At 50.9% G+C, this 23100-nt stretch overlaps 1 protein-coding gene across 2 annotated transcripts; it reads left to right on the top strand.

The window, feature by feature from the left end:
* The first annotated feature begins 733 nt into the window (after positions 1-733).
* Slc45a1 (solute carrier family 45 member 1) lies at positions 734-19974 on the top strand. 2 transcript variants are annotated; one of them, XM_048415497.3, is made up of 9 exons: positions 734-887; positions 4918-5338; positions 5862-5954; positions 6283-6507; positions 8910-9649; positions 13062-13215; positions 15451-15627; positions 17293-17498; positions 19577-19974. In XM_048415497.3, the coding sequence occupies exons 2-9, from the start codon at positions 4942-4944 to the stop codon at positions 19841-19843; spliced, it is 2259 nt and encodes a 752-aa protein (XP_048271454.3). In that variant the 5' UTR covers positions 734-887; positions 4918-4941; the 3' UTR covers positions 19844-19974. The 2 variants fall into 2 exon arrangements, with proteins under 2 accessions (XP_048271454.3, XP_048271462.3); XM_048415505.3 differs by lacking the exon at positions 734-887 and having other exon boundaries at positions 5263-5338; positions 5862-5913.
* Positions 19975-23100: the final 3126 nt, after the last annotated feature.

The raw sequence follows: 23100 nt of genomic DNA on the forward strand, positions 1-23100 counted from the left end.
TCGTTCTCCACTTCCTGGTGCGGCTGTGGGGTGAGCCGCTGATCGCGCTCCTGCACCCTCTGGACCCGGAGGCCAGCATAAGCCCCTTCCTCGGTTCTTTCACGACTTTGTCACAGCACGGGAGAGGTCAGAGGACAACTTCATTGCGTTGAGTCTTCTCTTCCACCTTTAGTGGGTTCCAGGGACTAACTCAGATCTCCAGACTTGTGCGCCAAGCACCTTTGCCATGGAGCATCTTCCCAGCCTCTACTTACCTTAATGTATTATCTTCCTCTCTCACCTATCAACCCCAAGATCAGGAAGTGCCCCCCTCTTTTCTTTCTGCCTTGAGTTCTAGAATAAAGCATGGCATAGCTCAGCCACCTGATGGATCTGAAGCCAGAATAATGAGTATGATACTTTCGGAGATTGGTTTGGTGAAGTGGGCACAATATTTGGAAAGCACATGTTTACCTACAAATGCACACATCACTGTTTACTTAGAATTAAAGACACAAAAATGTGTGTCTTTCCTTTAAAATGAAGCTGGGTGCAGAGAGAACGCTCACAGGCTCGGGCAAGTGCTTTTATGATGCGTTTACGATCAAGGAAAAGTAAACGGTCACATGTTTTCTTGGGGACAGGACCCACAAAGTCATAGTGCCTCCGTTCCTGCCTTTTGCCTATAGACCAGGGTTGTCCCCAAAGGTGCACTCGCGCGGTTGCTGCTTTAAGGATGCTCTGCGGGACCAAGCGGCAGGATGCAGCCATGACGTCACAGCCCCGCCCCGCGGGGTGATACTGCAGCTGCCGTGGCGGGGCTGGGGGCGCCGGGCTGGGACGGAGCTATACCTCGAAGAACCAGGAGCCCAGCCTGGGAAAGGGATGCCTCCCGTCTGGACGCACAGGTACCGTTTTCTCCTGCTCCCTCCACCCAGCTCCGCGGCTTTGCGCTGGGAGCGTTGCTGCTTAGGCCCCAGGATGATCATATGCCCAGGCTGGGGGCTCTGGACGGACATGGGGACCTTTGTTCTTATTGGGTGTCTAGTGAATTAAGCTAAGAAACGGAGCCTCCAGGGTGAAGCGTCCACAGGCCTAGCGGGAGAGGCAGTCTTTGAAATTTGCCCTCAGCATCTGCTGTGTTTATTGAGCCCCAGGCCTGTTCCCAGCTACCTGGGCAGGTGTCATCAGCTTCCGGTTCATCTCCTTCCTGAGGCTGAGCCCTTTGGTTGGCCAGGGACTGTGGTCCTGGGAACAGCATCCTGTCGTCTTACCCCTGTCCTGAGTCATATAGCTCAGGGTGACATGCTCAGGGCCACAAGCATTCCCTTGATGCCCTCCTGGATAATAAACAATCTCTCCCGGCTCCTGGAGTCGTTCTTACAGGAGGGAAGTAGGGTCAGGTGCTGATGAAACTCAAGCTCCTAGCCCAGACTTTGGGGAAAAGTTGGCCCTCAGAAAGGAGTCAAAGTCCCGGAGGTGAGGCATGAGAACTGGGCCACAATTCTGCAGTTTGCTGACTGCATCCCTCTAAGGTGTACAGCAGTTTGAGAGATTATAGGAGGCAAAAGGAAAGTGGTACCCAACACCCCACAGGTGGAAGCACCCATCACACACACACACACACACACACACACACACACACGCACTTTTTTTTTTTTACAGAGAAAGATAAAGGAGAAAGTGGATGGGTTCCAAGTAAGATACTTTTAAGTATTCAGGTTACCTGGATGTTACTTATTTTGTCAATCAGGTGTTGTTGAAACAGCCCAAAACAGGTTGGGGAAGTCTCAGTGGGTAAAGATATTGCTGAGTGAAATGTTCTTCAAACTTGGGGTTAGCTCTGGTTCATGTACCAGACCAGTGGTTCTCAATCTGTGGGTCTTGATCCCCTTGGGATCACCTAAGACCACGGGAAAACAGATATTTACAGGGATTTTTTAAAGTTCATTTTCTATTATTTATTTATTTGTTGTTGTTTTTTTTTTTTTTTTGATGTATGAGGGCTCTGTCTTCATGCACACCAGAAGAAGGACTCTGATCCCAATACAGACGGTTGTGAAGCACCATGTGATTGCTGGGAATTGAACTCAGAACCTCTGGAAGAGCAGCCAGTGCTCTTAACCTCTGAGCCATCTCTCCAGCCTGTTTTTTTTTTTAATTTTTAATTTTGGATTTTTGAGACAAGGTTTCTCTGTATAGCCCTGACTGTCCTGGAACTCTCTCTATAGACCAAGCTGGCCTCAAACTCAGAGATTCACCTGCCTCTGCCTCCAAAGTGCTGGGATTAAAGTTGTGTGTGACCACCACCTGGTTTATATTACAATTGCTAACAGTAGTAAAATTATAGCTATGAAATAGCAATAAAAATAATTTAATGGTTGGGGTCACTACAACATGAGGAACTGAATTAAGAAGGGTCTCAGCGTTAGGAAGGTTGAGGCCCACTGTGGTGCAAGTGTCCTTTTCCAGGACAGGCTGTAGGCCCCGTTGGAAGGAGTGCTGGGAGATGGCCGTGGACTTTCACTGCCAATAGAGGAATGGCCCATCCGTGCAGTCCATCCGTGTAGTCTGTCTTAAGCAGGGTCTGGAAGCTCCCTCGCTGCTGGTGCAGGAGTGTCCAAACTGAAACCACAGCCCTCCATTCTAAGTCAGAGGGACTGGCTTTTTGTTTGTTTGTTGTTTGTAGATTTTTTTGTTGTTTCGTTGTTGATGTTTTGAGACAGGATCTCACTATGTAGCTTCTGACTGTCCTGGAACTCAAAATGTAGAACAGGCTGACCTTGAAATCTCAGAGATCTTTCTGCCTCTGCCTTCCAAATACTGGGATTAAAGATGTGTATCACTATACCAGATTAAAGGGGGCAGTTTCTCTTTCTTTTTTTCTTTCTTTCTTTCTTCCTTCCTTCCTTCCTTCCTTTCTTTCTTCCTTTCTTTCTTTCATTAGACAGGGTTTCTTTGTGTGGTCCTGCTGTCTTGGAACTCACCCTGTAGACCAGGCTAACCTCAAACTCACAGAGATCTGCCTGCCTCTGCCTCCCAAGTGCTAGAATTAAAGGCATGTGTCACCACCACCCAGCTAAGGGGATAGTTTCTAACTTGGTGCGGTGTTTATGTGCACTTTATTCTGGGGCGAATATGGAAAGCAAAGAGGGGATAAGATACTGTGTCTTTCCAGGTGTCAGTGGTGCACACCTTTAATCCCAGCACTCGGGAGGCAGAGACAGGCAGATCTCTGTGAGTCTGAGGCTAGCCTGGTCTACAGAGCCAGTTCCAGGACAGCCAAGGATACACAGTGAAACCCTGTTTCAAAAAAAACAAAAAACCAAACCAAACAAAAGATATTGTGTTGTCTCTGAAATGGGAGGTAGGGAGCACAGGAATCCGTCCCTTAATGGGGAATATGTGCTGTGGCCAACGGGTAGAGATGAATCAAGCTCTCGCAGCACACTCGTATCAAAGATGCTAGCTTTGAGGGTACTGGGCTTCCAAAGTGTGACACTCCAGGGGTCACTAGCACCTACCTGTACCCTGGAAGGGGGACTGGTCACGTGACAGGCTTTGCTTTGTAGAAGCTCCTGGGCTAGAGGAAGGAAGTACACACAAGCTTAAGCTTTTTGAAACAATTACTCTTGGCAGGCGGTGGTGGCGCATGCCTTTAATCCCAGCACTTGGGAGGCAGAGGCAGGCAGATCTCTGTGAGTTCGAGACCAGCCTGGTCTACAAGAGCTAGCTACAGAGAAACCCTGTCTTGAAAAAACCAAAAAAAAAAATCTCTAACAAAAAAAATTAATTGCATTTACTTATTTGATGGTACGGTGTGCAGGTGCATGCCGGAGGACAACTTGCAAGAGTTGGCTCTCTCCCACCATGTCCCACTGAGCCATCACACTACCCCCAAAACCTTAATTTAGATTTAATCTTTGTAAGTAAACTATATTTTAAATGAAGTATTACTTGTCTACATAGTTCTCAGATCCACCTGTCCTCATTTCACACGGTAGGGTCTTTAAGGTCACCGGATAAGTCAGTTATTGAAGTCACAGAGGATGTTACCTCATGTCAAATCTACCTCTGAGCCAAAGCTTCGAGGGCCTTTGCCACCAGTGAATGTTTTGCTGGTGGCTCCATCTCTGTCCACACCCTCACTGTGGCCAGCAGTTAGTTCCACGTCACTTGTCTGGAAGAGTCCCACTGCCTGGACCATTCTCCTTCATTTTCTAACCTAACTTGATGGCAAAAACAATGTCATGACTCTGTCTCAGTGAGCTCTGTGTCTTGGTCCTCAGAAGCCAATCACGTGGGGGATGAATTGGGATGTTCGGAAGGGTGGGTGGGTAGGTGGATCGATGAGAATATGAGTGGGTAGGGTTGGAATGTGAGTGCATGGATAGTTGGCTAGACAGATGGATGGATAGTGAATAGGGGGTGGATGGGTGGAGGATGGATGGATGGACGGATAGGTAGATGGATGGATGCAGGGTGGCTGGAGGAATGGATGGATGGATGGATGGGTAGATGGTGGATGGATGGATGAATAGATGGAGGAAAGATGGATGGATGGATGGATGGATGGGTGGATGCAAGTATGTAAGGATGGATGGATGGGTGGGTGGGTGGATGGGTGGTTAAGTTTTTGCGGGTAGGTGGACAAATAGATGGATAGCGGATGGAGTGCCACAGGAAGGTTGAGGACTGGGGTTCTCTCTCTAAGCACAGAGGGAGTCTCCCGTTTGGCTCCTGTCCCTACCCAAAGGACTCTGCTCTAGCCCCTGAGCACTGGGCTCTGCTTGGGGGCAGAATGCTGGGGTTGGAGAGGCAGACAGAATAGACTCTGAAGTATTCAGTGCCAGCTCAGCTGGAGGGCAAGTGGCAGACGGAGGCTCCACATAAACCTCAGTGAAGTAACTGCTGACCCTAAACGGGCTTCCTTCACAGCAACACCCACCAGCCCTGCCTACAATGATCCCCCCAGCAGGCAGCACCCCTCCGGGAGAGGCCCTCTTCCCCACTGTGGCTCCTCAGGACTTCTGGAGGTCTCCCATCTCTAGCTACTCAGGGTCCGTGACACGACACATCAGCCACCGGGCCAACAACTTCAAACGCCACCCCAAGAGGAGGAAGTACATTCGCCCCTCTCCACCCCCTCCCCCCAACACCCCATGTCCCATCGAGCTGGTGGACTTTGGAGACTTGCACCCACAGAGGTCCTTTTGGGAGCTGCTCTTCAATGGCTGCATTCTGTTTGGCATCGAGTTCAGCTACGCCATGGAGACGGCTTACGTGACTCCGGTACTCCTGCAAATGGGCCTACCTGACCAGCTCTACAGCCTAGTGTGGTTCATCAGCCCCATCCTTGGTGAGCCCTGATGGTGGACGGCCTCTGGAAATCTCCGGAAGCTTCCAGAAGCCTCTGCTGAAGCAGCTTTGAGGGACCTGATGGGACGAGGGAGGAGTTGAGTTCCCCTCCTTAGTATGGGGCTGTGGGAAAACACAGGTATAGTCGGTCACATCCTGTATTCTAAGTTCTTTGATCTGTACTGAAGGGTAGGACAGGCATTAGGTAGACCCCAGGATTGCATCATCGAACACGCTCCGAGCACTCAGGGCAGATTCTGAGCCATGAAGTTGATGCAACTGGGAGGGGACTGGGTTTTGCTGGGATTCCCCAGGAAGGTCCCAGGGATTCCCAGGAAGGTTTGTACAGCAAGTCTGGGGTGGCTTGGCCGCCAACACTGATCTGGTTGCTTTAATGTTTCGATGCCTTGGGATATTTGCTTGCCCGTGGTGCCTTGGGAGTGCCAGCGGCTGCTTCAGCATCCCCGTAGCACTGCACCGGGAACCCCGGCAATAACATCCGCCTGCTGCCTGCTCTGTTTCAGGATTCCTGCTGCAGCCTCTGCTGGGTGCCTGGAGTGACCGGTGTACCTCAAGGTTTGGAAGGAGACGCCCTTTCATTCTTGTCCTGGCGATAGGTCTGTTTTTTGGCATGGAAATAAAATGGAAAGAAAGAAACAAAGACGGGAGGGAGGGAAGGAGGTTCAAGCAATTCCCAGGCCTAACCTTGCCAGAGCCAACACTAAGAATAAATCATTTAGTTTTTTCTTTGTTTTAATAAGCTAATAAAGCTCATCTTGTCCTTGCTCAGCTTGATGGGATGAAAACCTTAGCCTGAGCAGAAGAACTCTGCCATCTGCAGGCGACTCCCACGGGCTCCTAAGTCCTCAGTCTCAACACGGAAGTGAGCCGCGCAGAAAGAGAACGGCTCCATTTTCTCTGTTGACTTTGTCTCTCTGTTTCCAGGGGCATTGCTGGGCCTGTCACTTCTGCTCAATGGAAGGGACATTGGGATGGCCCTGGCTGACACGGCCACCAACCACAAGTGGGGCATCCTCCTGACTGTGTGCGGGGTGGTGCTGATGGACTTCAGCGCAGACTCGGCAGATAACCCTAGCCACGCCTACATGATGGATGTGTGTGGCCCGGTGGACCAGGATCGAGGCCTAAACATCCACGCTCTCATGGCCGGTGAGTGCTTTTGCCCAAGGCAAGGCTGCAGTGCGTGGAGTTCAGATACGTGACCCTTGGGAAGGGGTCCTTCCTTGCCTCTAGGTTTAAAAATAAGTTGATGAAATTCAAATATATAAATATATAGGTGAACATTGAAGTAATATAGCACCTTTCCCATTTATGTTTGGGAAAGGTGCTTGACCTGAGTTTGACTCTCAGAACTCACATGATGGTAAGAAAGAACTAGTTCCTACAAATTGCCCTCTGACCACCACACGTGCACCAACACACACACACACACACACACACACACACAGTAGCCCCCAAAATAAACAAATAGGACTAGAGAGATGGCTCAGCAGTTAAAAGCACTGGCTGTTCTTCTTGAGGTCCTGAGTTCAATTCCCAACAACCACATGGTGGCTCACAACCATCTATAGTGAGATTTGGCGCCTTCTTCTGGTGGGCATGTGTACATGCAGGCACACACTGTATACATAATAAATATATCTTTTAAAAATATAAACAAATAGAAAATATTTATCTTGGAACTGGGGATGTAGTTCAGTGGGTCAGCACGTGCCTGGCACGCACAGAATCCCAGGGTTTCTCAGCACTGTATAAACCAGGCGTAGAGACAGACGCACGGGAACCAGGAGTTCAAGCTCACTTTAGACTACATAGTTTGAAACCAAACTGGGATACATGAGCCGTGTGTGTGTGTGTGTGTGTGTGTGTGTGAGAGAGAGAGAGAGAGAGAGAGAGAGAGAGAGAACAAGTAGGGTGTGTCACACTCCTTTAATCCCAGCACTCAGGGAACAATGTGAATTCAAGGGCAGCCTGGTCTATGTAGTGAGTTCTAGGCCAGCCAGGGCTATGCAGTGAGACCCTGTCTCAAATAAAAAAAAAAATAAGCCAAGAAATTGTCTTAAAAGAATTTGGTGGGGGGAGCTGGAGAGATGGCTCAGCAGTTAGGACTGTTATTGTTCTTTCAGATAACCTGAGTCAGTTCCCAGCACCACATGGAAACTCACCCACCTGTAACTTCAGCTCCAGTTGGTCCGGTGCCTCTTACTGCTTCTGTGTGCATCTGCACTCATGCACTGACCCTCCCCCCACATACACACATACACACTCAACAACCCCCCACATACACACATACACACTCAACAACCCCCCACATACACACATACACACTCAACAACCCCCCACATACACACATACACACTCAACAACCCCCCACATACACACATACATATATACATACATACATACATACACACATACACACTCAACAACCCCCCACATATACACATACACACTCAACAACCCCCCACATACACACATACACACTCAACAACCCCCCACATACACACATACACACTCAACAACCCCCCACATATACACATACACACTCAACAACCCCCCACATACACACATACACACTCAACAACCCCCAACATACATACATACATACATACATACACACATACACACTCAACAATCCCCCCACATACACATAATTTAAAAATAAGCAATTAAGACAGTAGCATTTTTAAAAATTAAACAGGTTGGGGATGTATAGTTTACGCCTTTGGTCCCAGCACTAGGGATGCAGAGACAGAGGCAGATGGTCTCTGACTCTGAGTCAGCCTGGTCTACATAGCAAGTGCCAGCACTCAGGAGGCAGAGGCAGGCAGATCTCAGAGTTTGAGGCCAACCTGGTCTAGAGTGAGTCAGGCAGGGTTACATAATACAGTAATAGATTAATTTTAAAATAAAATCAAATTAATAATATCCATATGAAACCTGCCCTTGTTCAAGGGTCACAAAGCTGCAATGGTTCTTCCAAAAGATGTCTCAAAAGCTAGTTAGAAGGACCCCAAATTCACCCTTGCTCTGCAAAGCCCAGTGACTTCAGTTCCGTCCCCAGAACCTGGGGTCATTCTTAGAGGTGACTTTCCTCATGGTGCCCTACACAGGGATGACATCAAGGGACACGCTCGTGCACACACTGGCTTGTATGTTCAGGATGAGGTCTTGCTGCGTTCATGCTGCCCTGAAGCTGGACCGTCTTAAAGCAAAGGAAAAGCTGATTATAACCCATGATTATAACGCACTTCCTTTCAAATGGAAGGACAGTTGGCAGTTTGTCCTTCTGCTCCCTGCCCTGGAGCCAAGTCCCAAGGTTCACGTGGTGAATAGAGTAGCCAGCTGGTCCTGGAGGGCATGTCAGGAACATCCCGGGGGTGCCCGGATCCCTCCCTCACTTGCTGGGGTGTAGTTGGGACAGACACTGGATCCGGTCCTTGGAATGGACTTTGCTACTCTAACGTTCTGAAAAATGGCCCCACCTTTCCTGGGGACTCTCCTTGCCTGTCTAGGTTGGAGAGGACACCAAATTCTTTTTCTCTCCACAGGTCTTGGTGGAGGGTTCGGCTATGTGGTGGGGGGCATCCACTGGGACAAAACCGGCTTCGGGAGGGCCCTGGGGGGTCAGCTCCGGGTCATCTATATCTTCACCGCCATCACCCTGAGCGTCACCACTGTGCTCACCCTGATTAGCATCCCTGAGAGGCCCCTGCGGCCCCTGGGCGAGAAGAGGACAGCCATGAAGAGCCCCAGCCTCCCGTTGCCCCCCTCCCCGCCTGTCCTGTTGGAGGAGGGGGCCGGCGACACCCTCCCCTCTACTACAGCCACCAGCCTGTACGCCAGCTTCTCCAGCCCTATCTCACCACCCAGTCCCCTCACGCCCAAGTATGGCAGCTTCATCAGCAGGGACAGCTCCCTCACGGGCATCAACGAGTTCGCCTCCTCCTTTGGCACCTCCAACATAGACAGTGTGCTCATTGACTGCTTCACGGCGGGCCATGACAACTACCTGGCTCTCCCCAGCAGTGTCCCCAGGCAGACCATCAGTGTCAGTTTTCCCCGGGCCCCCGATGGCTTCTACTGCCAGGAGAGGGGGCTGCTGGAGAGGAGAGAGGGGGCCCTGACCTTGGGCTCGGATGGAGATGTTCTACGGGTAGGCTCTCTGGACACCTCCAAGCCACGGGCCTCAGGGATCCTGAAGAGGCCCCAGACCTTGGCTCTCCCAGATGTGGCCGGAGGAAATGGTCCTGAAACCAGCAGAAGAAGGAACGTGACCTTCAGTCAGCAGGTAAAAGCAAAGAGATGTCAAGGGGGAGGCACAGACCTGATCGACGGTCCATGGTGATGGTCAGAGGGTGAGGGGGGAGTGCAGCCTCAGAGATGACTTCCTTTGCATGTGGGTATGTGACTCTGGGATGTCTGAGTCCCCGGACGGGAGGGTTTGTTCAGGGCAGGATGGCGACTCCCTGGCAGGAGTCCTCTTCATACTGTCCAGGGGGAGGCACGGACCTCCCCAACCAACGGTCCACGGTCTGCGTGGCTGCCTCTGTTGTCCGTATGTCACTTTGGGACGCCTGAGGCCCCGGATCGGAGGGTTTGTTTGGGGCAGTGACTCCCTGGGAGTCCTCTTCATACTGTCAGGTTTGCCCCAAAGAAACCGAGGCCGGGGCCACCCATCCAGAGAGTGTGGCACAGCGCTGTGCGTAGGCCACCCTTTTCTAGCATTTTGCCCCAACATCCCAGCCACGCCCACATGGGCCCTTGAACATGGTGCCAACAGATCCAAGACTTAAAGGAAAACGGCAACGCCATGGCAGCCTGCAGTGTCTCTGGGTTCTCCCCAGTGTGAGCGGTTGCCCCTGCTCATGTCTGACATGACACTAGCTGACCTCAGAAGGCTGCATGCTCAAGGCAGTCTTTTGCAAAGGGGCAGAATCTTCTGGAAAGCTGTTTGCAGTGCCTTTATAGTGTGTGAGTGGCCACGAGGTTATCGGTTGCCCTTGGTTATATAAAAGTCTGGCACAGTGAAAGGGCACCGAGGAACCGTGCCTGAGGCTGTCCTCGGCCTTGACACCTTACATACGTGTGCCTGTATCCACATGCACATGTGTGCGCACGCGTGCACACACATACACACTCAGCACCCTCCACCTCGAAGAGGAGACACCTTCAAGCTGTCTTCCTATTAAGGTAAACAGTGTCTGTGCCCCTTTGGCCTCGGGCACCCTCACAGGAAGAGAGAGACCTCAGGGTCTCTAGGCCACAGCCCTATGAAGCATCTAACCCACATGGGTTTCTTCAGGGAGGTTGTTCTGGAGCCAGGTGGACTGGTGCGTGACCCCGTGAGACACAGATGCCACTGCCTGGCTGGGTCAGCACCACAGCCTCTGCCAGAGGAAGGGCTCTGCAGCCAGTGGCTGTTCCTCCCAGGGAAGTGCACAGAGGTTCAGATGCAGAGGGCGGCCCAGGACCTGCACAGCATTTCAGCCCATTGTCGCCAGAGGCGGTGTTTCCTAGCTGCACAGATCAAGGGTTTGTCTTCATCCAGGTAGCTTCTCTGACCCTTTGTCAATTGGAATGTCCTGTTTCACAAAACTCAGGTGGCTCCTGGATTCAGGTCTTAACTTGAAGCTCCCAACATTCCCCTTTTCCTGTCTCCTCCCAGCTTCCATTCTGTCAACATTGTGGTTTGGGCATAAGTACTTTGGAAACAGTAAAAACTGAGCTGGAGAGACAACTCAACTGTTCAGAGCACTGGCTGCTCTTCCAGAGGTTTGGGGTTCAGTTTCCAGCACCCACATGGTGGTTCACAACAGTCTGTAACTCCAGTTGTGGGGGATCTGACACCCTTACAGACAGACGTGCAGGCAAAACACCAATTCACATAAAAAATAAATAAAAAGTAAAAATTGTTGAGTGGAAGGCTGGGGCAGTCCCTCAGTTGGTCGGGAGCTTGTCTGGCATGGATGGAGCGGTAGTCCTGTCTTCTCTCCATGCACAGGGTGTGCTGGTGCACGTGTGTGATCCCAGCACCAGGGAGGCCAATGAGACCCTATTTTCAAAGAGAAAAAAGAAGTTGCACTAAATAGGAACACATCTAGGCTCAGGTTATCTGATGCTTTCGCTGTCTTCCACTGCAGGCGTTGGTACGGCAGCTTTGGGATCCAAAACTACGGGCTTCCTATTTCCTTTTCTCACTAAGACAATCTGGTGCCGCCAACAGTGGTGGCACACACCTTTAATCCCAGCACTTGGGAGGCAGAGGCAGGAAGATCTCTGTGAGTGTGAGGCCAGCCTGGTCTACAGAGTGAGTTCCAGAACAGCTAGGGCTACACAGAGAAACTCTGTCTCGAAAAACAACAAAAAAGATAGTCTGGTACCCACAGTGCCCCGCCCCCACCCCAGCCAGAGCAGCTGTTCCTCTGCCTTTGCTCCAGACAGCTTGGTTCCAGGATTCCTTCACACTGGAGTCTGTGCCCCAAAACCACGCAAGGTGCTGGCCAGCAAAACCTCATTCCCAGACAAAGTGTTGGGGAGAGAAACCCCCTTTCAGAAAGGTCGGCAGCTGCGCCAGTGGCCAGCAGGGTCCACTGGATGCTAGGTCTATGAAATAAACCCAAATCATGCCCCTTTCCCTCTGTTGATGGTGGGGTGCCTGTGTCTCGTGATCTGAACCCCCTTGAGGAGTGAGATGTCCACTGACATGGCTGCCCTGTCCTCCAGGTGGCAGGAGACCCACGTGTGTGGAGAGGGTTTTAAATGGGTGTCTTCAGTCCCTCTGAAGTAAGTTTTCACAGCCTTCTCCCATGGGAGAGAAGGTGAGTGCTGGCGGGATAGCAGTGATCTGTATTTCACGGGTGCACATGTGACATGTGTGTGCATGCATGTGGAGGTCAGAGTCAACACTGGGTGTTCTTCAGACACCATCATTGTTGTTGTTGTTGTATTTGAGACAGAGTCTCTCAGTGGCCTGTAACTTACCAAGTAGGCTAGGCTAGCCAACCAGCAGGACCAGAGATCTGCCTGTCTCTGCCTCCTCGGTGCTGGGATTGTAAACGTGGCATTGTTTTAAACCCAGGTTCTGAGCCTCAAACTCATGTCTCAGTGCTTCTATAGCAAACGTTTACCAACCAACTGTCCTTCTCCCCGATCTGTATTTATTTTAACCATATCTCTACTTTTTGATGGACTTCCTTCCTCTCTCTCTCTCTCTCTCTCTTTCTGTGTGTGTGTGTGTGTGTGTGTGTGTGTGAGAGAGAGAGAGAGAGAGAGAGAGAGAGAGAGAGACTATGGAGCGCTCACAATGAACTTCCACCTATAGCTGCTCCTGCGTCTCAATCAAAAAGCCCGCAGCTCTTCTTTCCCACGGGGTACCTGGTGCTTGGCTGCCACCCTGTCAGAGGCAGAGTGGGGCCGGTGAGATGGCCCAGTTAGTAAACAAATGCCCTTGCTGCGCAAGCCTGATGACCAGTTTGGTCCCTGGATTCCCAGAATTGTCCTCCGACTTCCACATGTGTGCTGTGGTATGGATACACTATGCACACACATCCAATAATAATAATAAATAAATAAAATTTAGTAAAAGACAGAGGTCCCTGCAGTGTGCGCTGTGAGCTGTTCATGTTTTGCTTCTCAGCACACTCCACCACATGCCTTGGTGGGACATGGGCCTTGTGGCTCTGACTCAGTCTCTGTTTCAGGTCGCAAACATCCTCCTGAATGGTGTGAAGTACGAGAGCGAGTTGACCGGCTCCAGTGAGCAGTCGGAGCAGCCACTGTCTCTGCGGCGCCTCTGCTCCACCATCTACAACATGCCCAAGGCACTGCGAAATCTTTGTGTCAACCACTTTCTGGGTGAGCCATGACGCCCTGTCGGTCTGTGACTGGGGCCTGCGCTGGGTCTGGGCACAAAGCTCCACTTCTCAGGGGTTTTGCATTCCTCCATCTGCTCTGGAGGCTCTCCTTCAGGTTAACAATGAACCCCGCTTTCCTGGAATGTCATCCTCAGATGAGGGCAGGAAGACCTCCACCCACCTGCATGCCTGGTGGTGCCCTTAAATCACCAGGGCTTGGCACGGGACTTTTTTTATTATTATTATTGATTTTTCAAGACAGGGTTTCTCTATAGCTTTGGAGCCTGTCCTAGAACTCACTCTGTAGACCAGGCTGGTCTCAAACTCACAGAGATCTGCCTGTCTCTGCCTCCTGAGTCCTGGGATTAAAGGCGTGCGCCACCACCGCCCAGCTCAGTGACTATTGGAAGTGACCGCCCACCCAGTTTAGCTGTCATTTATTTTTTGTTGAGTTGTTGAAGGTCCGAGGATGATGGAATTTGCAGTGAGTTAGACTGCCATTCAAAGGGACACAATCGATATCACAGACAAGCCTTTTTTTTTTTTGAGACAGAGTCTTACTTTATACCCCTGCTGATCTCAGAGATCTGTGTGCCTCAGCCTCCCAAGTGCTGGGATTAAAGGCATGTGTAGTGTGAGGGCCGGCTTGTTGGGGTATCTGTTCCCGCCCAGTACCCCACAGCCAGCAAATCCCAGAGAAAATCAATCACACAGAGATCTCTATAAGTTATAAAGCTGATTGGCCCATTAGGTCAGGCTTCTTATTAGTCCTTGTAAATTATATTAATCCATTATCATTATCTATGTTAGCCACATGGCTCAGTACCTTTCTCAGTGTGACAGCTCACATGTTGCCTCTTTGGTGATCTGGGCAGGAATGGCGAAGGGAGCTTCCTGCTTCCCAGAATTCTCCTGATCTCATTGCCCCGCCTCTACTTCCTGTCTGGTTGACCCGCCTATACTTCCTGCCTGGCCAATCAGTGTTTTATTAAAATACATGGTTGACAGAATACAGACAATTCTCCCACACCAGGCATGTGCCACCAGGGTGTTCCACATAAGTGACAACCATGGATGGCACTGTCACCCATGTGATGGGTGTTTAGTGGAGCACAGTTTATGCCAACAAAAGCTAGGATAGGGACACAGGTGTCCCATCCAGGGAAGGGTTAAATGACATATCTGTGTGGGGACTGACTTTGCTGTTGTGGAAATGAGATTACTAATATTTGGTGGGCTAAATATATAGCTCAGTTGGCACAGTGCTTGCCACACAAGCATGGGGCCTGAGTTTGGCTCCCCAGCACCCACGTAAAAGAGCTGGGTATGGCAGCACATGTCTGTGATATCAGCACTGGCAGAGTGGGGACAGAAGGATCCTGGGGGTCGGCTAGCCAGTCACTCTAGCCAATTAAGGAGCTACAAGTTCAGTGAGAGACCCTGTCTGAAGGAAATAAGATGGAAGGCAATTGGGGACATCTGATGTTGACCTCTGGCCTCCACATGCATGCACACACATGTGCAAGTATACTCCTGTGAGCACACACAGTACACACAGATTATAACAGCATTACTTGATGAGGTGATGGTTTCTTGTGGCTTGAGAGGAAGGTGTTAGAAGAATCTTCAGAGCGGCATTGGAAGCGGGATGAAGTATACCCATCAGGTTCACGTGGAAGTTCGCACTCCCTAATATATTTTTACCCCTGCTGGGTGTGATGGCGCACACCTTTAATCCCAGCACCCACAAGGCCGAAGCAGCTAAGTCTCTGAGTTCCAGGCCAGCCTGATCTACACAGCAAGTTCCAGGACAGCCAGGATTGTGTAGACTGTCAAACAAAACACACAAACAAGGATGTTAGGTGGTGGATAAACATTCCTGGCAGCCAGCCTTTACTGGGTGAGGGTCTGTGGGGCAGGGAGGCAAGGCTTTAGAAATAACAAACTCTACAGTTCTGAAAACTGGAACTGAATTACTTACTGTCAGTAGGGAAATTGCCACACCGCAACCAAAACGGAGGCACTTCACAAAAGCATCATGACCCTGATTAATATGGCCCAGGCTGAACTTGAACTTCTAATCTTCTCTTTCCTTCATTTTCTAAGTGCTAAGACACTGGGTGTGAGCCACTAAGCCCGACTTTTGTGCGTTACCTTCTGTCTAGTAAGAGTGCTGGAAGGAAGGGCAGAACCACAGCCTCGGTGGCCCGAGGTCACAGTCTCTGTCTTCCTCCAGGGTGGCTCTCATTTGAGGGCATGCTGCTCTTCTACACGGACTTCATGGGTGAGGTGGTGTTCCAGGGGGACCCAAAGGCGCCGCACACATCAGAAGCGTACCAGAAGTACAATAGCGGCGTCACCATGGGCTGCTGGGGCATGTGCATCTATGCATTCAGTGCCGCCTTCTACTCAGGTACCCGTCTGCTGCATGCACACTGCCCGGTCACGTCTCTACAACTGCAGACGTGAAGTACCCCTTCAGAGGAGACACCTCTGTCTTTCATCCGAGACCTCAGCTACTGCACTGTCCTGGTCCAAGAGTGGCCTGTCTGGGGTGCAGAGACCAACCCTGTGGGTTTCATGTCTCCAAAGAGGAGGCACTCCAAAGTGGACATGTCTAGACTTGCCTAGACCATGCAAAAGGGCAAAGCGGGGCCTGGGTACAAGCCAGGTGGCCACATACAGGCAGGTGTGTGAGTGCTAAAGTCATTTTTCTCAAGAGGTTCCACACAATAATGGGGCCAAGGGGAGCCTGGGAAGGAGGCAGGTGACCATCCATGGTGATGTTGGGGGCGGGAGAAGCTAGAGTGTGGAGTGCAGGGTGTGCAGAGCCTGGAGTCCGGTTTGACTCTGAGGGTGTGCTCCTGGGACACCATGCTCGGCTCATCCCAGGACAGTCCTCTGGGACTAGGCTGGCAGCATGAACGTACAGTATTCTCCTGGGGTCTTAAGGTGAAAGGTCAGCTATTTCCAGATTCGGAGGCCAACATGCCTCTGTTGCAGGGTCTTAGCAGTGCCCAATGGTTCCAAAACAGTCATGACCTTACAGGAGGGGCTCGGCATGGTGTGCTCTGTGAGATGGGAACCTCACAGGGTCTTCGTGTGCCACCAAAACAAACAAAAAAAGCTCCTTTTGTTTGTTTTTGCTGTTATTTAAAAATACAAAGCAGCAGGGATGACTCGGTGCGTAAAGGCCCTTGCTGCCAAGCCTTGCTATCTGGATTTGATCACCAGAATCCTCGTGATGGAAGGAAGAAAAGGACAGCAACAAACTGTCCTCTGACCTCCACCCATGTGCCTTGACACACGCACGTGCCATGCACAACCTGCCATGCACAGTAAATGAATATTTAACTTCTTTTTTTAAAGTACAAAGCGACTCTTGGCACTGGGGTCATCCAGAACCAGGTTGGGTAGATGAGTGGCGGGAGGTGGCGGGACAGGGCAGGTTGCAGGCTGGGCAGGTGATGGTGGAAGACATTCCTTAGCACTTACAGGGCTCTAGGCCCCATCTTGTAGCACCACACACAAGTGACAAAACTTTGAAAAATAGATCAAAACCAGACTGCCAGCTGTAGTACGCTGACTGCCTTCTCTGCCCTTCCTCTCCTTAGGGAGGTTGGGGATGAACAGTTTGTGGAGTGTACAATAGTCTTTGTATGTGCTTAGCATGTTCCCAGAGCCCCCCAAACTAGATGTTAGCCTCACTTGTGAGCCCCTGGGATCAGCACTTTGGGAGTATTGGCCCCCCTTAGTCTTCTGCATTCTCTGGGTAGCCCATGGCATAATGAAGATGATGGCCAGTCAAGGGGTAGACTTGCGACTCCCATTGCAGGCTGGAGACCAAGGGTTTAACCTCACATTCCTGAGCCCTCAGGAGTCTCACCTATCGATCCATAGACGTCCCAGGACCCTAATGTGGCAGGTGTGAATGAGGACAGCCCTGCAGGGACAAGCCAGCCACCTACTCTGTGTCCTGTGCATGTGTCCTGTGTCCACGTCTGCTCTGCCCAGGGGAGATGAGACATGGTGCAGGGAAGAGGCCTGGCCAGCCGTTCAGTCTCTGTCCTGCCTGCAGCTATCCTGGAGAAACTGGAGGAGTGCCTGAGCGTCCGGACCCTCTACTTCATCGCCTACCTCGCCTTCGGCCTGGGCACTGGCTTGGCTACTCTCTCCAGGAACCTCTATGTGGTCCTGTCCCTCTGCACCACCTATGGCATCCTGTTCTCCACACTCTGCACCCTGCCCTACTCCCTGCTCTGCGATTACTACCAGAGTAAGAAGGTGGGTATGGTCACCACTTGCTTCTTAGAGGCATCTTTTTTATTATTATTATTGATATTTATTGAGCTCTACATTTTTCTCTGCTCCTCTCCCTGCCTCTCCCCTCCCCCTCCAACTCTTCCCCAAGGTCCCCATGCTCCCAATTTACTCAGGAGATCTTGTCTTTTTCTTCCCATGTAGATTAGATCTATGTAAGTCTCTTAGTGTCTGCATTGTTGTCTAAGTTCTCTGGGGTTGTGGTTTGTAGGCTTTCTTTGCTTTATGTTTAAAAACCACCTATGAGTGAGTACATGTGATAATTGTCTTTCTGTGTCTGGGTCACCTCACTCTAAATAATGTTTTCTAGCTCCATCCGTTTTCTTGCAAAATTCAAGCTGTCAGTATTTTTTTTTTGTGCTGTGTAGTACTCCACTGTGTAAATGAACCACATTTTCCTTATCCATCCTTCGGTCGAGGGTCATTTAGGTTGTTTCCAGGTTCTGGCTATGACTGCTATGAACATAGTTGAGCACATGTCCTTGTGGCATGATTGAGCATCCTTTGGATATATACCCAAAAGTGGTATTACTGGGTCTTGAGGAAGGTTGTTTCCTAATTTTCTGAGAATTCGCCACACTGACATCCAAGGGGGTTGTACCAGCTTGCATTCCCACCAGCAATGGAGAAGTGTTCCCTTTTCCCCACAACCTCTCCAGCATAAGTTGTCATCAGTGTTTCTGATCTTGGCCATTCTTTATCAGGTGTAAGATGGAATCTCAGAGTTGTTTTGATTTGCATTTCTCTGACGACTAAGGATGTTGAACATTTCCTTAAGTGTCTTTCAGCCATTTTAGATTCTCTTAGAGGCATCTTAACGGAGAACTGTCGTGTGCAAGCTGCAGGGCCTTTGGCTGAGAATGGAGATCATCCAAGCAGAGGCTGACAGTTTTGAATAGAGGGAGCCCTTCTGAGTGTGTTCTCTCCACGCCTGTAGCTTCCCCAGGCAGCATTGGCACCTTCCCGAGGCTACCTCCAGGCTACTTCCCACTCTGAACAGGGACACTGGGGAAGGGGACCCCTATGAACACAGCGGTTCAAGGCTGGGTCAGAGAGGGAGAGCAGGACACTTGGAATGTGGTGATGACAGCATGACACAGAGAGGCTGATTTTTTGCTTCTTTTTCGAGACAGGGTTTTGCTATTTAGCTCTTGCTATCCTGAAACTCCCTCTGTAGATCAGGCTGGCCTCAAACTCACGGAGATCGGCCTATCTCTAGTGAGGGAAAGAAAAAGGTTTGTTTTATTTAATCCAGATCTTTGGTGTGTAAGATGTGTATGTGTGGTCACATGGGCCACCACGTGTGCGTGGGTCAGAGGACTCCAGTGCAGCTGGTCTTCTTCCTCCACCCATACACAGGTTCTGCTAACCACACAGGCTGTGAGGCTAGTGTCACAAGATGGCAAGCCCCTGGACCCGCTGTGCCATCTTGTTGGCCCTCAGCACGACTTCTTTTCTGGCCGTTTTACAGAGGTCTGATTCTGCACAGGGTTTTGATTTTCTTTTCCACAACTGTCCCACGTAGCTAAGGCTGTCCTCAAAGTGGTCCACTTGCCTCCACATCCTCAGCACCAGGATTAAGAGCGATCACAGCAGGGTGTGAATCGGGAGTTTGAGGTCACCTGCTACATGGTGAGTCTGAAGCCAGCTGGGGTGATGTGAGAATACGTCTCAGAACATAAAGTAAAAGAAAGAGTGGCCAGGCAGTGGTGGCTCACACTTTTAATCCCAACACTTGGGAGGCAGAGGCAGGTGGATCTCTGTGAGTTCGAGGCCAGCCTGGTCTACAGAGTAAGTTCCAGGACAGTGGCTTTTGGTATATACATTCATGACTTGTGCAGCCACTGCCTTGAGGCCAGGCAGGTGCTCAGGCAGGGACAGTCCTGTGCCAGAAGCCAACCTTCCTTCTGGTTGTTACGCCTCTGGACACTGGCTGACCTCTATGGTCCTGTTCCACCTGTCCGCTCTTCCTGGGTGCCCTCATCCCCGCACATTCATGGAGGTTGTGGCAGGTCTAACTGATGAGATTGTTCCCTGGTCAGTTTGCAGGGTCCAGCGCAGACGGCACACGGCGTGGCATGGGAATGGACATCTCGCTGCTTAGCTGCCAGTACTTTCTGGCTCAGATCCTTGTCTCTCTGGTCCTGGGGCCCCTGACCTCAGCCGTGGGCAGTGCCAATGGCGTGATGTACTTCTCCAGTCTCGTGTCCTTTCTCGGCTGCCTCTACTCCTCGCTGTGTGTCACCTATGAAATTCCCTCTGGTGATACCGCTGACGAGGAGCAGCAGCCCCTCCTCCTGAATGTCTGATGCCTCAGAATCTCGACTTTGAACTTGAAGGTGGTCTGCGGCAGGCTGGCCACTGAGAAACCAAAGGCCTTGGCAGCCAGCCAGGCTTCCCATGGAATGTAAATATCTGGTAAATAAATGACAGCAGCCAAGTCTTCTAGAAGCTTCTCTCATCCAAGGGCATGAGGTCACCTCGGCGGAGCTACCCTCCTGGGTGGGGGGGGGATGATGGTGTCCGGTGAGATTCATTTATCAAAAGGGAAGATATAACTCAGAGCTAGGCTGTGCTTCTCCATCAAGGATGCTTTTGATATCTGCCTGCTCCTTGCAAGGTTTGCAATAGTGTCCATTACCACCGCTTAGCTGGGTGCCATTTGCCATATGAGGATGTCACAAACATCCTAGGATACACAGCCCCCAGCAACAAAGGCTTATCCAAGCCAAGATGCCAGTAGTGCAGAGTGGAGAACACTGGTAACTGGGCCATATGTTCTGCATATTGCATCATGGTTCTATCAGTTTGTTGTCCACGCCCTGCCCCGTGGTGGCTCAGAAAGCTTCATAACATCTTTCCCTCCCTCCCTCCCTCCATCCCTCCATCTATCCATCCATCCCTCCGTCTATCCACTTGCTATATAGTTTGGATCTGAAGGCTTGGTACCCAGCCCACTGTGCAAGTGGGAAGTCATGGAGCATTAAGAAGCAGGGCCTAGTAGGAGGGCCTGTTGAGTCGTTAGGACACACAGTGGAGGGGATATTGGGATGGTGGCCTCTTCTTCTCTTTGCTTCTTGCTGCCATTAGCTGAGTAGTTCCTCGACTATACATTCCATGTGATGCATGGAGCCACCGCCACAAGCTCAACGCAACAGGGACCATGGCCTAGAACTCAAGATAAAAGCAAAATGATCCTTTCCCCCTTTAAGTTAGTCCAGGAGAAGTTCCTCAGGGATTAATGTAAATGAACAAGAGACCCCCCACCCCATACACACACACACAGGAACAGAGGCTCATGCATTAAGATGGTAAAGAGTGTAATAGGCTGTGAGTAGGGCAGCAGTCTAGGGCTCTCTCTTGTGAGATGCCTTTGAGCATCCCTACAAAGAGAGGGGACAATCTCTGAATGAGAGTCTGTTTGACATGTCTGAATGAGCACACACATCAATAACACACACAAGGAAATGAGACCCTTGGAGAGCATCAGGGACACAGCTGCCCATACCACCCTCCTGCCTGAGTGCTATGTCCCCTCCCTTCTCAGCCATTCATTCATTACACAGACGGACGCTGAAGGTCTCTGGGTGTTGGGACTACTACTACTACCACTGTTGGGAGCCAGGCTTGCAGAAGGATAACATGTGGGCCATGTCTCTGGGCTTCTAGCACCTCTTACTGACCGGGAGAGCTGACTTCTTATGAGACCATCTTCTCTGACCACTTTCCACCACCCAGCATCCCAGCGTGCTCGAGGCTGTCCTAGAGATGTCCTGGGCAACTGTTTCTCCCATTCTGCTGATTAACTGACTGTGTAGGAAGAGCTGGGAAAGGGTACTGTGGTTCCTAATGTTCTGAGCCTGGTGTGGGGCTATGTGGCCCCTAGTCCATCCGTTCCCTGTCCCCCCAGTGCATGGTCTCTGACCTGAAGAGAACATGAGCATCAACACGGAGCTCGTCAGCTTGCTCTGACCAGTTAGGGCCGGTTGAGCAGAAACCCATGACCTCTGTCGTATATTAAGTCACCTTCCCTTTGGCTCACAGTCAACTCCCTTGTCATAACCTCTCACGTAACCCACAGATGCATCCAGGTGCTCGTCCTCAGTGCCACCAACTGCTGTCTTGTTGGATTCCAGCATGTAATATCTTTCTGTGCCCTGCTCTCCTGGTCATTTTCTGGTCTCCCTCCAGCTCATGCCCACACACCCTGACACTCAGGTGTCATTGCCTCCTGTCTAACCTGCCTCTAGGCTGCCTTTCAAGCCACTTCCTCCCATCCTGCCCCAGCCTCAAGGCTATAGACACTGACCCTGTGTTCACGTACGGCCCATAAGGAAAGTCCTATTCTCCTCTGCCCTTGGTCCACTCAGGGCCGTCCCCACGGCCAGTCCTCTAGAGCTGTCATTCCTCTAGAGCCCCGCCCTCCTACACCTGAACTAGCGACTCCCTTTCTTCAAGTTCTGTCTTTGCGATCTTTGTGCTTGAAAAAGTGTGTTCCTATCTGTGAATGTGAGTGTTTGCACACATGTGGAGGCCAGGGGTCAAGGCCTAGGCTAGTTTGCCAGAGCACCCCAGGAACCTCCTGTCTCTGCACTGGGATTAAAAGCACATTTCATCAGTCTCTGCACTGGGATTAAAAGTACATTTCACCACAGCTGACTTTTTCTGTGGCACCAGGGATCTAAATTCAGATCTTTGTGTGTTTGTGGCAAGCACCCTGAGTTACCTCCCCAGCCCCATTCTGTGCTCTGAACTACATTTGAGGTTTCTGGAACTTTTCTGAGCCACAGTTCCAGGGGCCTCCTTAGGCTTAGGTTTCTCCCAGCACCATAGACCACCCAACTACACAAGAAGAGTTTAGGTTCCTCAAGAATGTGGTCCTGAATAACTATCCTCTGCTCTGGGTTTTTTGTTTGTTTTTCCAGAACTGCTCCAGTCTAGAAGAAAAATGACAAGGGAAGTTACAGCCAGCTGCTAGCTTGTCCAATCCCGGGTCCTCTTCCTGGAACTCTCCGTATAAATGTAAACACATTGGTTCTCGCACAGGATTGTCAGCCTCTTCCTGAAAGGTGGCTGTAGCTGCTCTGTGTCTGACCCAGATTGGAGCAGAGCCAGAATCGCATTCCAGGATGTTCCCAGCAGGGGGCAGTGGAGCAACCACTGCACCCTGAGCCCCAGAGCCCCACCCTTACATGGGTTGGCTTCCCAGGCTCCTTGCTGTTCCTACAGCTTGTCCATCCATGGCAGGGGAGAAGTTTCGTAACTTTCTTTCCCATCTGCCTTGCTCACCAAGGAATATTAGGGGTGTGGTCAGCTGGCACTTCCTGTATTGGCTTCATGGGAATGGAGGCAGATTCAAACATGTGCCAGAAGCCACAGTACCTGGGCCCCATAGATTCTCTTTGGCTCAGCGCTACATGCAAGGTTCAGATCCAGGCTTGAAGCACTCCTTTCCCTCTGCGAGCGGGTAAGGGCGTCTGAGGACGGAGCTCCTGGCACCAGGGTACCTTTTGGGTAGAACTGCTCAGGGATTTGTGAGTTGGTTTCTGGGCCCAAGAGTTCTGGA

This window comes from Myodes glareolus, chromosome 6, assembly GCF_982192425.1.
Source record: "Myodes glareolus chromosome 6, mMyoGla1.1, whole genome shotgun sequence".
Taxonomy (NCBI): domain Eukaryota; kingdom Metazoa; phylum Chordata; class Mammalia; order Rodentia; family Cricetidae; genus Myodes; species Myodes glareolus.